General features: G+C 35.7%; 1 protein-coding gene across 3 annotated transcripts in view; it reads left to right on the top strand.

Moving 5' to 3' along the window:
* GAS2L3 (growth arrest specific 2 like 3) overlaps positions 1-17,140 on the top strand; it is a 33,140-nt gene extending 16,000 nt beyond the window's left edge. For 2 of the 3 annotated variants that reach the window (XM_032647159.1, XM_032647160.1), the window contains exons 3-9: positions 362-530; positions 1,911-2,026; positions 4,300-4,441; positions 8,544-8,607; positions 9,512-9,650; positions 12,048-12,155; positions 13,683-17,140. In XM_032647159.1, the coding sequence (XP_032503050.1) occupies positions 362-530; positions 1,911-2,026; positions 4,300-4,441; positions 8,544-8,607; positions 9,512-9,650; positions 12,048-12,155; positions 13,683-15,011 (2,067 nt within the window). In that variant the 3' untranslated portion in view covers positions 15,012-17,140. The remainder of the gene's footprint in view (positions 1-361; positions 531-1,910; positions 2,027-4,299; positions 4,442-8,543; positions 8,608-9,511; positions 9,651-12,047; positions 12,156-13,682) is intronic. The other variant, XM_032647161.1, reaches the window with a different exon arrangement.
* The last annotated feature ends 718 nt before the right edge of the window (positions 17,141-17,858 follow it).

Here is a 17,858-nt window from a genome sequence, read left to right as displayed (position 1 = left end):
ATAAGGCAGGTATTATTAATTCATTTTACAGCCAAGATGCTGATACTCTGGTCAAGTAACTTGTTAAACTTATGCAGCTAAGAAGTGAAAGAAAAAAATTATTTGTTGACTTTCATCCCCTCAGTTTGATGGTAGAACCCATTCATTAATTAGGGATTCACTTACATTTATCACAGAATTGAATAAGGAAAGTGTCTCAAGTATCTAGGCTAATAGTTTGCTTCTAGTTTATTAACTTTCTGTGAGCTGCTGCAGCTCTGTATATTAAATATGGTCTGTAATTCATTATTTAAATATAAATGTTAGGCATGCTGACTTTTAACAGGGTTGCGTCCATTCAGTTGGTTGGTGTTTTCTCTAGGTGTGGTTTGGAGAAGACCTGCCTCTAAGTCCACGGAGTCCTCTGACCCCCAGACATGGGCCAGGTTTGGCTGATGTTTGTCAGTATGATGAGTGGATAGCTGTGAGGCACGAAGCTACCCTGTTGCCCATGCAAGAAGATCTGTCAATCTGGCTATCTGGTTTATTAGGTAAGGCTTGCAAAGATGCTCAAAATTGTAATCTCTTATTCAGTAAATGTTTATTGAGAATCTTACTCTTTGTCAAGGAATGATAGTTCCAGAGGCTGGGGATCCTCTAGTGATGGAAATATTTGATGTCCTTTTTCTCACCAAGCTTACATTCTAGTTGGGAAGATATTCTGATTCACCCTGACCCTCGGGGCTTGAATAGTAAGCAAGTTTGAGGCTTCATGGAAGAGGTCAGTAGTAAGAGCTGTGAATAATCAACATTTTAATTGTTAATGTTAAAAAAAATTTTAAGTGTATAGGTCTAATTTGGGGGTCTGTATTTTATTGATTTCTTTTTTCTCCTTAAACTTGTGTAAGGCATGAGATTCTGGGTGGAATATATGCTGTAGTTAAAATGATTCCTGTTTCTGAGGCTTCGAGGGGCAGAGGTATATGAAACCTAGGAGGAAATGTCAGCTTGGAGAAGGCATGGCATCATATTTCTTTACTCAGTTAGAGGGACATGAGTGCTCTGAACTTTCTCCCTAGAAAAAAATTCTCTTTTAAATAACAGAATTTCATGTAGCATTGTAAGGTTTTCGTGAGGAGGAATATATATGTATAAAGCTCATCTATGATCTTTGAAGAGAATTAAAAATGCACTAAACACTCACTCTTATATCAGTTTGAACATTTGGATAATTTCTTAAAAGTTTATTATGTAATAATGCTTCCAAATAAGGGATTTTAGAGGTGAAAAGTTGGTATTTTCTGAGTGCTTGTTACATTGTTATCTTTAATTTTTTTTTTTTTTTTTTTTTGCGGTACGCGGGCCTCTCACTGTTGTGGCCCCTCCCGCTGCGGAGCACAGGCTCCGGACGCGCAGGCTCAGCGGCCATGGCTCACGGGCCCAGCCGCTCCGCGGCATGTGGGATCTTCCCGGACCGGGGCACGAACCCGTGTCCCCTGCATCGGCAGGCGGACTCTCAACCACTGCGCCACCAGGGAAGCCCTGTTATCTTTAATTTTTACATTGCAACAAAGACCATCTTATAGAGAATCTTTCTTGTGCAAGCAGTTGTAATGTGCAGTGAATCAAAACTTAACCTTAATAGTGGATCTCGAAATATAAAACACTTTGGTGTTTTTCAGTGAAATAAAGTAGATGTCATTTATTTTTCCTGTGCTTCTACACCACAGATATTTTTGTTTCAGTTGACTTTCTCTTAATTTGATATTATCTGCTGTTTTAACTGTACCTTCTAAGAGTGAAAGCTCAGAGTCTGATCTAATATTTGCCTAGTGTTTCAGCTATAATCCGATTACATTTAATTAAACTTTAACCATATTGTTTGAATTTACTGTTTCTAGAAGGCTCTTAGCTTTGAAATATGTTTTTAGGTATTGAAGTTAAGGCAGAAAGGTTATTGGAAGAACTTGATAATGGAGTACTGTTATGCCAACTGATTGATGTTCTTCAAAACACGGTGAAAACATGCAACTCTGAAGAACCAGTGGTAAGAAAATGTTTGACAGTAGTGATTTAATACCTTGGTACATATTGATTTGCTTATGTACATTTCTTATCATCTCTACAAGGCTGTAAACTTCCAACGCAACTATATGTAAAATCTTGGATAATTTACTTAATCTTTTTGAGCATCTGAAAAAATATTCTCACTTGTAAAATGGAGATATTAACATTTACCTTGTAGGATATATTTTCGAGGATTCAGCAACATTAAATGAGATAATATATAGGTAATGGTTAGCTTATATAGATAATGCCTGGTGCATAGTAAATATCTAAATAGCTAGTTCTTCTTGAGAACAATAATAGTACCTTCCTTATAGGATTCCTGTGAGAGTTAAGTGAAAAAAGAGGTTGTGATGGTTCCTGGCACACAGTTAAGAGCTATTATCATCATCTTTTTATTCTTTATATATTGTCTTCATGGTAAATTCATAAATATTGGCTCAATGAATAATACATTTTTTAGATACTTTTCTACCGTTGACCCTGAAGTTGGGATTTGAGGTAGATAAGGTTTCCTCTCTTTTCATCAAATATGGTTATTTTCACTCATGGGATCTGGTGTCTGTGAGTGTGCATTCTAGATATTAACATAGTGCTGGTGGAAATATAAAGTAGTACCATCTTTCTTGGGGGACAATGGGTAACATATATCACATTGAAAATAAAGCACATCCTTTGATACGTAACGTAATTCTAATTCCAGGAATTTATTCTAAGAAAATAACCACAAATTCACAAAAACGACTGTGCAAAAAAAATTAAGAACAACCTAAATGCTCATCAGTAGGGAAGTTGTTTAAAATTAATTATGGTACTTAAATAGAGTAGAATATTATCTATTCATTAGAAATGACTTTTAATTTTTGTTTTTTTTTTTTTTTACCTCAAAAGATGCCTGCAACCTATCATTAAGTGTGCATGCACACATACACAAATCAGATTGCAGAATAGCCTGTTTACGTAGCATTCTGTAGGTACAGATGTACTTGTGAATGGAGATGTCTTACTGAAATGTGGATAAGAAGATTTCAATTGATACTAACCATCTTTGTATTTGGCTGTGTTGATTTTTTTTTTCCTATATACAACTAGAAAAACTCACAAGGTTATTGTAATCCTAGAAAATAATAGCAACAGGAAGGAAACATAAGGAACTGGTAATAGTGTGGTTCTCTCCAAGGAGAGAAAGGAACTGAGGGGTAGTGGTAGGAGAAAGACTTATACTCTACTGTGCCCATTGCATTTTAAAAAATCATATGCGTGAATTTCTTATTCAAGTAAAAATTTGAAACAAAACTAAAAACCCCTCAGCCGGGCTTCCCTGGTGGTGCAGTTGTTAAGAATGTGCCTGCCCCAGTGCAGGGGACGCAGGTTTGAGCCCTGGTCCGGGAAGATCCCACATGCCGCAGAGCAACTAAGCCTGTGTGCCACAACTACTGAGCCTGCGCTCTAGAGCCCACAAGCCACAACTACTGAGCCCACGTGCCACAAGTACTGAAGCCTGCACGCCTAGAGCCCGTGCTCCGCAACAAGAGAAGCCACTGCAACGAGAAGCCTGTGCACCACAACGAAGAGTAGCCCCCACTGGCCACAACTAGAGAAAGCCTGTGCACAGAAATTAAGACCCAATGCAGCCAAAAAAAAAGAGATGAATAATTTCTAAACAAACCCAAACCTCAGCCTCAGCAGGATTATCTGAATACTCTTGGTCCAGGAAATAAAAATGAATTAGGATTCTGTAAAACTTAGCTTGTCAGTTTTCAAAGAACTTTAATTACGAATGGGCTACTACTTCCTTGTTTGAAAGTCTCCTCAAGAAACTCAGAACCATATTTATGAATCTGCAAATAAGGAAGTTAGCAAAATTGAGACTGTGTAAACCTTTAACATAGCAATAATTTTGTGTTTGTATTGAACTGTGTTTGGAGAGATAAACTATAAAGATGTGCTTTGGAATTATTAGACTGTCATTTTTTATCTTAACTAAGACTCTCATGTCATTTTAAAAAGAAAGGTTAGAGATGCGTGATCCTGCTGCTAATTTTGACCTGACTGTTTTCCTAGGAATCATTTTCTAGAATATGCTTAATGAAAAGCAAAATAAAATGATTTTTGAAGATGCCTTTTTCCTCTAGTGCTATGCACTTTTTAGTTACATTCAATGCACTGAACATTTATTTAGTAATATTAAAATGGATATTTAATGAAAATATCCTTGATGCATGTTTGAAATTATTCTTTTGTCTTTTCCAGAATTTTCCAATGAGAAAAGTGCCCTGTAAGAAAGATGCTGCATCAGGTTCGTTCTTTGCTAGAGACAATACTGCGAACTTCCTTCACTGGTGCAGGCACATCGGCGTTGATGAGACTTACCTCTTTGAATCTGAAGGTTTAGGTAAGTGGTGTTGTTGTGTTTAATGTTTATTAGGATATTTTTGTATGCCTCACTTCTAATTTTTCTTTCCAAGTAAGGACTCAAACGCCACATCTCATTTTACTAGAAACATTTATACTCTAAATATATGTAAACAATTGGAGAATCAGATTCCAGATCAAATGTATGATAAAAGCTTTTCATTTATGTTTTAGATCCTATATATCTAGAATGGCCTGGACATATTTTACTTCCTAAATGAGTTGGCTATGGGAAGGTTCTGGATTAAGGCTTAACTAATTAATGTTTTCATCAAGAATTACTCTATCAAGTCTAAATTACTAGTAATTTCTTTTTAACTAGATAATTACAGAAATAACAGAAGGCCAAATGATGTATGTTCATGGTGTTTAGATTTACCTCGTAAATAGCAGCTGCCAATTTGGTTATCTAAATGGGCTAATGCTTTTAAAAAGTCATGCTCTATTGAAGAATTATTGATGTATTTTCTCATTTCATTTAAGTCAACAGAAACATCTGTGCAGTGACCAAAGTGAAAGCTATCTAAGTTTTAGACTATCTATATATTTCCTCAAAGTATTTGTGTGTGCGCACGCGTGGGCGCACACGCACGCACACACACACACACACACACTCACAGAATTTATAATGTTTTGATAACAGCAGTAGCATACCAAGGGCGGGGGTCATGGGAATAGTATTCGGTCCTGGTAGAGAGAAGTATTTTGTCACTGACATTGCTTAGAATTGCCGGTTCATGGTGATAATAAAAAGCAAACCAACTTTTTAGTTGGTTTCATTATTGTTTTAGGTTATTAATGTTGTAAATATTTCTATTGACCATGCACACCCTGTTGCCTGCAGACAGGTAGCTGTTCCCCACTGTTACCTGTTTAGTATGCCTCTGGATATTCTTATCCAGTGTAGAATTAAAACTAATGGATTGCTATTTTACCCCCCAGTTTGCACCCTGCTTTAATCCAGGTGTGCTGATCATTAAGCATATTAGGTTTCTTTTTATTCATAGCATTTAAAAAAATTGAGGTATGTTCACGTAACATAAAATGTATCATTTCAAAATGTAGACTTCAGTGGTTTTTAGTATACTCACGATTTGTGCAGATATCACCATTATTAATTCCGGAACATTTCCATCACTCCAAAAAGAAAACCCATACCTATTAGCAGTTGGACCCAGTTACTCCATATCTCCATCCTCTGGCAACCACCAGTCTACTTTCTTTCTCTATAGATTTGCTACTCTGGACTTTTCATATAAATAAAATCATGCAATATGTAGCTTTGTGTCTGGCTATTTTCAGTTAGCATTATGGGTCATTTATGTTGTAGCATCTAACAGTACTTCATTCCTTTTTATGGCTGAATGATATTTCGTTGTATGGATATACATTTTTTAATCTATTATCAGCTGATGGACATTTTGATTGTTTCTATTTTGGGGTTATTATTAATAATCCTGCTATGAACATTTGTATGCAAGTTTTTGAGTGAACATATGTTTTAAATTCAGGGATATACCTAGGAGTGGAATTATTGGGTCATATGGTAATTCTGTGTTTATCTGTTTGGGGAACTACCAAACTGTTTTCACAGTGGCCACACTATTTTACATTCCCACTAGCAATGCACAAAGATTCCAATTTCTTCACATAGTTGTCAACACTTGTTATTATTTTTTAAAATTACAGCTGACCCTTGAACAATCCAGGAGTTAGGGGCAGCGGTCCCCTAACCCTGCAGTCAAAAATCTGGATATAACTTTACAGTCAGCCCTTGGTATCCACAGTTCTGAATCCACAGATTCAACCAACCACAGATCTTATAGTACTGTAGTATGTATTTATTGAAAAAAATCCATGTGTAAGTGGACCCACACAGTTCAAACCATGTTGTTCAAGGGTCAACTGTATAACCATCCTAGTGGGTGTGAAGTGGTATCTCATTGTGGTTTTGATTTGCATTTTCCTAAAGACTAATGGTGTTGAGCATCTTTACATGGGCTTATTGGCCATTTGTATATCTTCTTTACAGAAATGTCCATTCAAATCTTCTGCTCATTTTTGGGGGAGTCAATTGTCTTTTTTTGTAGACTTGTAAGAGTTCTTTCTTTATTCTGGATATTAGGCCCTTATTAGATATATGATTTGCCAATATGTTCTTCTGGTCTTTGGGTTGCCTTTTTACTTTCGTGATAGTGTCCTTTGATGCATAGAAGTTTTTAATTTTGATGAAGTTCAGTTTATCTTTTCTTTGATTGCTTGTGCTTTTGTTGTCATATCTAAAAAACCATTGCCTAATCCAAGGTCACACAGGTTTTCACCTATATTTCCTTCTAGGATTTTTATAGGTTTAGCTTTTACATTTTGGTCTGTAATGCATTTTGAGTTATTTTTTGTATACTGTGTGAAGAAGGAGTCTAAATTCATTCTTTTGCATGTAGATATCCAGTTGTCTTAGCACCATTTGTTGAAAAGGCTTTTCCCCCTTTGAGTTGTCTTGGCACCCTTGTTGAAAATTCAATTGAACATAACATGTGAGTTTATTTCTGGACACTGTTTCATTCCACTGGTCTGTATGTCTATCCTTAAGCCAGTAAACGCTGTCCTGATTACTGTAGTTTTGAAATTGGGTAGTATGAGTCTTCCAACTTTGTGCTTTTTAAAAGTTGTTTTGGCTATTCTATATTTCTTACAGTTCTTTATGAATTTTATCATCAGCTTGTCCATTTCTGGAAAAAAAAAAGGCTCTTGGAATTTTGATAGGGATTGCACTGAATCTGTAGGTCAGTTTGGAGAGTATTACAATAACAATATATGTCTTCCAATCCATGAACATAGGTTGTCTTTCAATTTATTTATATCTTATTTAATTTCTTTCAACAATATTTTATAGTTTTCAGTGTACAAGTCTTACAATTCTTTGGTTAAATTTATTCCTAGTACTTTATTCTTCCTTGAAGCTATTGTGAATGTAATCATTTCCTTAATTACATTTCAGATTGTTTATTGCTAATGTATAAAATGCAATGACTTTTGTATATTGATCTCATATCCTGCAACTTTGCTGAACTTGCTTATTAGCTCTATTAGTTTTTCTGTAGATTCTTTAGGGTTTTCTAAACAAAGGGACCATATCACCTGTAGATATACTTTTCCTTCTTCCTTTCCAGTCTAGATGGCATTTATTTATTTTTCTTGCCCAAATGCCCTGGCTAGAACCTCAAGTACAATGTTGAATAGAATTGGTACGAGTGGACATCCTTCTTTTCCCTGGTCTTAGCCTCAAGGAAGACATTCAGTCTTTCACCATTAATAATGATGTTAGCTATGGGTTTTCCAGATTTCATATTTATAAAGTTCTCTTCTGTTTCTACTTTGTTGAGTCTTTTTTTTGTCATGAAAGGGTGTTTGATTTTGTCAAAAGCGTTTTCTGTGTCTACTGAGATAGCTGTATGTTTCTTTTCCTTTATTTTATCAATATGGTGAATTATATTGATTGATTTTCATACGTTGAACCAACCTTGCACTTCTGGGATAAATCTCACTTGCTGCTGGATTCAGTTTGCCAGTATTTCATTGAGAATTTTTTACATCTGTGTTCATAAAGGATATTTGTCTTTAGTTTTCTTGTGATGTCTTTTTCTGACTTTGATATCAGGGTAATATAGGCCTCACAGAATGAGTAGAGAAGTGCTCTCTCCTCTTCTATTATTGGAAGAGTTGAAGAAGGCTGTTAACACATAGTCCTGTGCTAAAGATAGTTTAGAATAAAATTGAAGTGATAACGTTTCTTCAATAATATCTCCTGATAAGAGATCTGAAATATTAATAATTTAATGTTACTAAGGTCTTAGTTTTTTAGACTTAAAATACTACACAGGTAAGCATCCATGGTAAATTTTAATCTTCTGGTTGATCATTTTCTTTTTAATTTCAGGAAGATGATAATATGTAGAAAAAATAAAAGTCTTTTCTGAGTTTCCAAATAAGTAATGCTACTGTCTTTTCTTTTACTTCTTTCATGCCATAAATATATTTGCCTATTTAATTTGCCCCCTAAAATATGTGGTCTTATTTTTCAGTTTTGCACAAAGATCCGAGACAGGTGTATCTTTGTCTTCTTGAAATTGGTCGAATTGTGTCAAGGTATGTATTCCACAATATTTCAGAATTTCAATGTCATAAACATTTTTTAAGCTGCTTTATTTTATCGAGAACACTTTTCTATAAATGAAAATAATTTTGATTGGAATACAGGTAACTTAATTTACTGTTTTTTCTTTCTTTTTGTTTTCTTTATTAACTTTGTTCTGTTCACGTGAGCCATGTCATGTGTCAACATCTGCTTGCTCATGTAGCTTGCCTTCATTTAGTATTAAACTGTAAAAGTGGATACTTACATTTTTCAGATCAAAAGTAGAGTAAGAGGGCTTCCCTGGTGGCGCAGTGGTTGAGAGTCCGCCTGCCGATGCAGGGGACATGGGTTCGTGCCCCGGTCTGGGAGGATCCCACATGCCGCGGAGTGGCTGGGCCCGTGAGCCATGGCCACTGAGCCTGCGCGTCCGGAGCCTGTGCTCCGCAACGGGAGAGGCCACAACAGTGAGAGGCCTGCGTACCGGAAAAAAAAAAAAAAAAAAAAAGTAGAGTAAGAGCATGCAATCTTTAAGCAGTTCAAGGTGAAGCAAGTCCTTTAGACACAAAGAGGGTCTGATAAGAAGGCTGAGGCCTGGTATCCTCCATACCTAGCTCGACCCCATCTTCACTCACGAGATGACTTATTTTTTGAAAGGTACGTTTAGGATCCCTGATTGAATATTGGGAGCATTCAGTAACCCAAATATATATATGTTATGATGTAAAGATGATAATCTGAATTTTTGGCAATCTGTGGGACATTATAAAGCATTTCCAGATGTCCCAGGGAAACAACTGGTAGAAGAGAGTCATACAGACTTTATTTAAAAATAAAAGATAACCTATTGTGATATACATGGAAGTACTTGGCTCAGACTTCACTTGTTTGATGAGATTCTTCATGATTGGTTTTCAGCTATGGGGTTGAGCCACCAGTATTAGTAAAATTTGAGAAAGAAATTGAGCTAGAAGAGACCTTACTTAATACTTCTGGGCCTGAAGATTCCATCAGCATTCCAAAATCATGCTGTCAGCATGAAGAGCTCCACGAAGCTGTAAGTAATTGCACACTTTCTTTCAACTATGATGCGTCAGAATCTCATAGTTCGCCAAAAGTGTTCCTCTTTCATTTTTATTATAATTGAAGAGGGAAAAAAAAGTAGCATGAATGAAAGTATTTATTGCAGTATTACTTATAAGGCTGAAAAATTGGAAACAATGTAAATACTCTCAAATTGGGCAATGGCTAGGTAAATTAGGATTTACTATTTTAGCAGAAGAATCATTTTTGGTAATCATTATGAAGACTATATAGCAACAAGAAAAAAGTTTACTTTGTGAAAAGTATGTATCAGAACAAGGAGAATGAAAATAATTGATATTAGGGTAGTACCTTTACAGATGATTTTAATTTCTTTAGCTATTTCCTTTAATGTTAAAATGTTAATTACACAATAGCTAAAACCAGAAGAGAACATTTTTTATTCACAGCACTTACTCCTTTTAGGCTCACCAACTTATTTAGATTGTGAGTTAGTGCTGATTTGTACTGCTGAATATAAGTGGTATTTGGATATTTTAAACAAAGAAAATAAGTGACCTTTCATGCCTGCAAGCTTGTTATGAAAACTAAAGGGAACACATTTCTTTAAATATATATGTGCTATATGAATATATTCAGAGTCCACCTACACATATGTGACCTGCTGAGATCTTATGGTCATGTTTAAAATTAAGGAACAATTACCTGATTCATTATTTTGAGTGCTGTTAAGAAATATACAACTGCAATTCTGTGTACCTAAGAAACCTTAATGGATAGAAAATAATTACTTCCTTTCAAATTACTTAGTTATCTAACTTGTAAATGGTTCAAATAATTGTAAATTCTTTACCCAAGTTCAGAATATTTTTTAGCCATCTTATGCATGTGGTATGTATGTGTGTGTATGCATGTGTGTACATATGTGCTTATATAACCAAACTGAACAAGATAAACTTCATTGAATTGCTTATGAAAATCAGTTCTATTTATGATCATGTTATTTTGTTAAATGAATGATGTAGGGAGATAAATCCAGATCCTTCTGATCAGGCCCGGGTGAATCCACATGTCCATTTTGTGTAGATAATTAAGACACTCATAAATTTCTGTTAGTGCTCAGGTAAATTGGGTATATCTGAAGAGACTTTCTTTAACATCATGCCTAAGTGCAATTAAGTGTATTTGTTTAGATATACTCTGTGTGACAAGTAGTTGAGAAAAATATACTTTTTCAAAAATACAATTTTAGGAAAACAAAATGTTTCCACAGTGGCTGATATGTGACTTTTTTTTCAAATCAAACATATCTCAGCAAATATTTTCATTTAATCAATTTATATTAATTTCCATGTTTTAAATAAAGAATTTCTGAATTTTAATTTTTATTCCAGTTTTTACTTTTTTTCTTTTTTTTTTTGCGGTACGCGGGCCTCTCACTGTGTGGCCTCTCCCATTGCGGAGCACAGGCTCCGGATGCGCAGGCTCAGCGCCATGGCTCACGGGCCTAGCCGCTCTGTGTCATGTGGGATCTTCCCGGACCGGGGCACGAACTCGTGTCCCCTGCATCGGCAGGCTCTCAACCACTGCGCCACCAGGGAGGCCCAGTTTTTACCATTTTTAAGATACTTACTGCAGTTAAAAATTCTGTAAGCCCCTTGAGGATTAGAGGTAGGATTTTCTCCTCAGTTCTCATCTCCTTAGCAGACTATTGAAACAAAGTGAGTGCTTTTAGAAAAATGCCTCTTGAGTTGAAATTTTTAGAATTTACCTAGTCTTGGGTGAATATTGGATTGGCCAAAAAGTTTGCTTGGGTTTTTCGTAAGATGTTACGGAAAAACCCGAATGAACTTTTTGCCCAGCCCAATAGCTATAAATGCATCTCTGCCTATTTTAACAGTAACTTTGGAACAAATCTGGATATTCCCCCATACATACAGTATTACTTTCACATGGTGTTAAGGGACAAGTGAAAATTCCTGGTTAAACTTTATCTAACGGGTCCATCTTTGATTTGACAGATATATTAATCGAAGTCTTAAAACAATTCAAACTTAGTAACGAACTGTTTCCTATGACTGAATGAATGTATTTTGAATTGACTTCACTGTGTACACATTCACAGACCTTCTCCGGTGATCAGTGAGTACACGACGAGCCTGATTGCACTTGGGCAGAGAGAGAGAGAGAGAGACTCCAGACTTCCTCACTGTTAGGTTTTATTAGATTAGCTAATGTCTAATCTCAATATTTGACAAGTAAAAGAGAAGAGATAATAAATAGTTGAACTGTCTTTACTTTTTATCTTTGAGTTTGATTTTCCCAACTATCAAATAACCTTGCATTTAACATGAAACAAAATAGTTTTTTGTCACAAGCACTAAATCTTGTTGTTTATTTTTAATCTTAGGTTAAACACATTGCTGAAGACCCTCCTTGTAGTTGTTCTCATCGATTTTCTATTGAGTACTTATCTGAAGGACGGTATCGACTAGGAGATAAAATACTTTTTATAAGAGTAAGTCTACCGTTTACATCCTGTTTAGATCTTGTTTTGAAATTGAATTTATTGCTTTACCAACCTTCTTTTGTTCCCCTTTTACTTTTTAAAAAATTGGAATAGAGGATGTTATCAATGGAAGAATTTCACTGTATAGGAGGAAATATATGGAATATTTTCAAGAGTATATAATGTGTTTAGGTAAACATGCTTAACACAGCAAACAACTAATTAAGCTAAGACTGTTTGGACATTGAATATAATTGGGGGAAAAAATTTTTGAATACCTCAGGTAACTTATTCCATTTTTTAGATTCCTAAAGAGGAATAATTTTCCATCATAAGAAGAAGAAAAAAGCAAAACCAGAACATCTAATAAGATTAGATGTCAGTAAGAAGAAAAAGAAGTAGAAACATTGCAGTTGATAATAATATAGACTTTGGGTCTTAAGTATGAAGCCTTTTTTTCACTGACACAGCATCAGCAATCTATACTAATATGCTAATATACATGCTTATTTTCTTCCTTTGTCCCATTTGCAAATCTGCAATTGATTAATTGTCCCCTTTGCTGATAAGGAGATTGAAGTTTACCTGTTTCATCATTCTGTCCACGTATTGATACAAGAGCTGTTTTATTCCCAATTTAGGAATGTAATATAAAAGTATGTAAAAAATTATAATTTTACCACCTATATTTTCTTTATTTCATATATTATCGTTAGTTCCCATACCCTGTTCAACTCATATAGAAAACAGGTATATGCATTTTGTCTTTTGATTAGATTTCTTTTCTTAAGCAGTATGATATAGTGATAGTGCTCAGAGCATGGGATTTAGAGTTAAAATTTGCAGAGCAGTCTCATAAACTTTGCAGATTTGCCTGCTGAATGAATAGGGGCCTGAGTCCGTCCAGCTCGGGCTGCGCTGGCAGACCCAGGATATATCTTATCAACACAAAAAGCACCTTTTGGGTTGGGCAGCCTGTGCGTTTGAGGCCAGGCCAAGCTGTGTGGTTTGAGACAGTTTCCTTAATCTCTCAGAGCCATAATTTTCTCATCTGCAAAGAAGAACTAGTAATAAATTATATCAAAGTTTTTGAAAGATTAAATTGATATGATGCATACGAAAGTAATTTGTTAAATTCTAACATACAAGTTTGGTAGTTTTTACCTTTCTTCTGTAATTATGTTTTTCTTTAGTATGAGTCTTTTTTTCTCTACCTCCCCTCCTTTACTCTCCCTTTTCCTTTCTTCCTTCAATATTCAGTCCTTGCAGTTTTGCGTATTAGTAATTTGGAGTTTTAGGAATGTGTAAATATCTTCCTGACAAACTGGAGGATTCTCTATTGTTAGCTGCATGATTCAATATGACTTAAATTTGTTACTTTAGTAACACAAGAAAGAGACTAGCAATTTATAGTGAAGCTGGTGGCAAATACACTGAATTTCATAGTCACAGACATCACAGACTGTGACTGCTAATGAACCGTAACTGCACCTTACAGTTTTACAGCTTTACTTTTTACTTTCTTTTGGGGGAAAGATGCTTCACGGAAAACATGTCATGGTCCGTGTCGGTGGAGGCTGGGATACTCTTCAAGGATTTTTGCTTAAATATGACCCCTGTCGAATATTACAGTTTGCTACACTAGAACAGAAAATTCTAGCATTTCAAAAAGGAGTTTCTAATGAAAGTGTGCCTGATTCGTCCGCCAGAGCACCTCAGCCTCCTGAAATGAATCCTTTGTCAGCAGTTAGCATGTTTCAGAAACAAAATTCAAAACCTGGCACACCAATTGGTATTCCAAGGAGCAAGGAGAAGCAGGTACGTCTGCCAGGTGTGTTGCCACCAGCATCTTCCCTGAAAGGCGGCAGTCTGGCCTGTGGGTCAGTCCGTTCTAAATTTCCAAATTCTCCAGCAGTGTCCTCTCATCTCAAACTCAGATCTTCAAAGGGCGTAACAAAGAAACCGGAGGCTCCTTCAAACAATGCATCACCTTCATCTGCTTCTTTAAATCCAGTAGGTAAAAGCACTTTCTCACCAGCTTTATTAACAACTGCACCTTGTGTATCTGAGTCGTTGAGAAAATGTATCTCATCACCCAGTACTCCTAAGGCCAAGCTTATTCCAGCCCAGAAGTCAAGAGATGTGCCTGAATCTACACTTTTGCCAAATAAGTGTTCTGGAAAAATTGAACCAAAGCATTTGAAACACCATCATGTGTCTTCCAGGGATTATGCAGTCTCTCATTCAGCTGCACGTTTAAATTCACCATCAAAGTGTCCAAAGCCACCTAAGGCAAATCTGCACGTAAGGCCTAACCCTTCTCCTTCTTTCCAGTCTCCTGCAAAAGTGACAGCATCCAGTTCCAAAACGATAACCATGGGTCTGAGAACACAGTCTCAGCCACGTGTTGGAGCTCCGCAAGCGGGGGCAATGCCAGCACAGAAACTTAAGTCAGCCTTGAATTTAAACCAGCCACTTTCTGTATCCTCAGTTGCTCCTGCAAAAGCTGCAGAGAAGTCGAAAGATAATATGGTTTCAGTTGCCAAAAAGCAGCCTCAGAGTAAAAGCACGTCCCAGAGGACAGGACCCAGCTCCTCCAGGTCCCCGGGCCGTACCCCGCTGTCCATTGTGAGTCTTCCCCAGTCTTCTGCCAAAGCACAACCTGAACCAAAGTCAGCACAGACTGCCACCAAGAGCCAGTGCTTAGCCAAAGGGCCTCCCAAAAGTGGCAAAGCCCCGGCTGCAACCAGGAAGCCACCCTCATCTGGCAAGGAGGCAGTTAGTGGAGATAAAAAACCTGCAAAGAAGAAGGAAGACAATGATCATTATTTTGTTATGACTGGAAGTAAGAAACCTAGAAAATAAACATAATGTCATTCTAAGAGAAGAGAGGAAAGAGAGTGAGTGTGTTAGCTGCACACCTTAAAAATTTCTTCTATTTGTGTTTATCCAAATAGGTTCAGACATTAAGTACAATAAGATGGGGGTAGAGGTTGGGGCGAGGAGGGGCTCATCAGAATCCACACACCTGAATTCACCAGAAGGTGCCCTTTTAAGGTGAACAGTGGTAAAATCACCGGGAGATTCTTATTAGTTATAGACATTTATATGATTCTCAGTCCATGACATCTTTGTTAATGTCTGCCCATTAATGGAAATGTAAAGTCAAATAACACTACTAGGTTTATAACTGTAGTTGCTGTATTTTGAATGTGTGTTAAATGTGGAGGTTATTACCTGCTAATAGAAATGGAGGTGCTCTTAATATAAGTTACTGCATTTTAGTTTAAAAGCAACGGTTTGGCACTTGTCTTGCAAAAGACATCTTATTTTGTTTCCTGTTCAGGATTGCCTGATGGAACAATACTAAGTACCAGTGGCTGCTGCTCATTAGCTTCCTGTTACTCTGGGTTTGGTAGAATTGCTATTATTTAAAATTTTTTTAAGCTTTCCAAATCAGAAGGAACTGATTTTTTAACTGACTTCTATTAACCTTGGTAATATTTTGTTACCAGTATTTTTGGTAAAAAAAATAAAATTAAGGTATTGAAATATAAATTGAAACTTGGAAAAAATTTTTTTCACATATTATTTATAAGAACTTACACCTTATGTTTTAGATGGACATTGTGCAATGTGAAAGGGGAAATGATTTAGTAGCTTTTAGCATATTAGAAATATTTTTTAATAGTGTAATTTTCTGTGAGTGGAGATATCAATTTTTACATTAAAATAATGTTTAACATCAGAATTATGTTTTAACAATCTTAAAATTAAGGTAATATTAAAGAATATTAAAGTGGTGCTACATAAAAATTCTGTCATGTGATTACTATTTTTCTTTAGCACAATAATACAAGTTTTAATTAGAGGTTTCCAATTATGTTAATTTTCTTCAATAAAGTCATGCTGCCTTCAGTTTTCCAATGGCAAATGGACAGTATGTATGCAGCGTTTTCTATTCTGCAGGCAGATTCTCCAAGGAACTTACCCAGATCATGTGGTGGCTATATAGACTATCGATCTGGGATGATATTTGTAAATAATATGCTTTTTAATAGATTGTGACTATTTAAAAAATTGTTAATGTACTTTCAGAAGTTTTAGGGGTGTGTTTAATAACTTTACAGTATTATCAGCTATCACAGGTTATTTTCCGTATTGAGGTCTGTGTTTCCCTATTTTAAACTAAAATGTCTCTTTCTAAAGAAAAATAACAGTTCACACAAATGTGCAATGGTAGAATAAGCATCTTAAGCTGACTACTGATGTTTGTAGATTTTAAAGCAAGAAACTTTTGTATAAAACTAAGCTATCTTTTGTCTGAGAAATACAGTTACAATCAAAGCTGCGTGCAGGCTAGTTTTTGAAATAATTGATGCTTCTCTTCTTAAAAGAGACAGTCACCAAATATTTAGTTGAGTTCCACTGTTGATCTGGGCATCGAGGGAGATAATATTTACATCTTTGGAAAGTGAAGTCAGTGTTCAAGAAGTACCAGAAGGGGCTTCCCTGGTGGCGCAGTGGTTGAGAGTCTCCCTGCCAATGGGGGACACAGGTTCGGGCCCTGGTCTGGGAAGATCCCACATGCCGCGGAGTGACTAGGCCCATGAGCCACAACTACTGAGCCTGTGTGTCTGGAGCTTTTGCTCCGCAACAGGAGAAGCCGCGACAGTGAGAGGCCCGCGCACCGCGATGAAGAGTGGCCCTCGCTTGCCACAACTAGAGAAAGCCCACGCACAGAAACAAAGACCCAACACAGCCAAAATTAAATTAATTAATAAAAAAAAAGAAGTAAAGCAAAACCAAGCAAAATTCATTAAAAAAAAAAAAAACCAAGAAGTACCAGAAGCTTTACATTTTTAGTGATGAGAAATATTTAATGCATCTTTCAAAGAGGAAGAATTTTACCTTTAAGAAGGAGTTTATTCCTTTGTAAGACCAAACAATTCTGTATCAGTAACTTCAGGAATAAAAGTATCATCTGGCAGTTCCAAGAACTGGTTTTATTTTTTTGAAAAATTGTAAGTTAATTCATAAAGAGCCCTGTCTTCATCAGGCTACTGATGGTAGGAATTTCCAACTCCTATAGTTCTGTTATAATTTCACACTTTGATACAGTGAGAATATTCTTGAAATACACATTTTATCCAGTATTCATGATCAGGGAATTTCTCCAATTATATTCACATTGGATGAATTTTTATTTATATATAGCTTACTCTTCCAAAATAAAATTTTTTTTAAAGTAAGCCGTGGCTGAAAGATACTTTCTTCAAATATATTTTGAAATGCCCTTAAAGACCTAGTGTTTCTAATTGTTTTCACAATTTTAAAAGTACATTGTTGAAGTTAGAAAGAAATTATCATTTCTTCTTAATAGTAGTGCAAGATTTTAAAAGTTTCTTTTTGTTTAATATTTAGTAAAATGAATATTAAGCTTAAATTACTGACGTACCTGGAAGAAGAAATAATGTGTACTTTCAAAAAAGAATGAAATATTTAAAATTTTCATTTCTACAATTTGTTAACGTGACTAACATATCAAATAAATCTTCAGAGGAAAATGAAATGCTGATTATTTTTGCATTGTTTGAGCTTACACTAGGTGTTTAAGGCTTATATCTTTAAAATGCTTTGATAAATTAGATGATCTCTAACTTTCCACACTGAGTTAACAATTCTTAATGGATAAGGGAAATTTTTTGAGAA

The sequence above is a fragment of the Phocoena sinus genome, chromosome 10, assembly GCF_008692025.1.
Source record: "Phocoena sinus isolate mPhoSin1 chromosome 10, mPhoSin1.pri, whole genome shotgun sequence".
Classification (NCBI taxonomy): Eukaryota; Metazoa; Chordata; class Mammalia; order Artiodactyla; family Phocoenidae; genus Phocoena; species Phocoena sinus.
The sequence above is the reverse complement of the archived record's forward strand: the minus strand, read 5'-3'. Positions and strand labels throughout refer to the sequence as shown.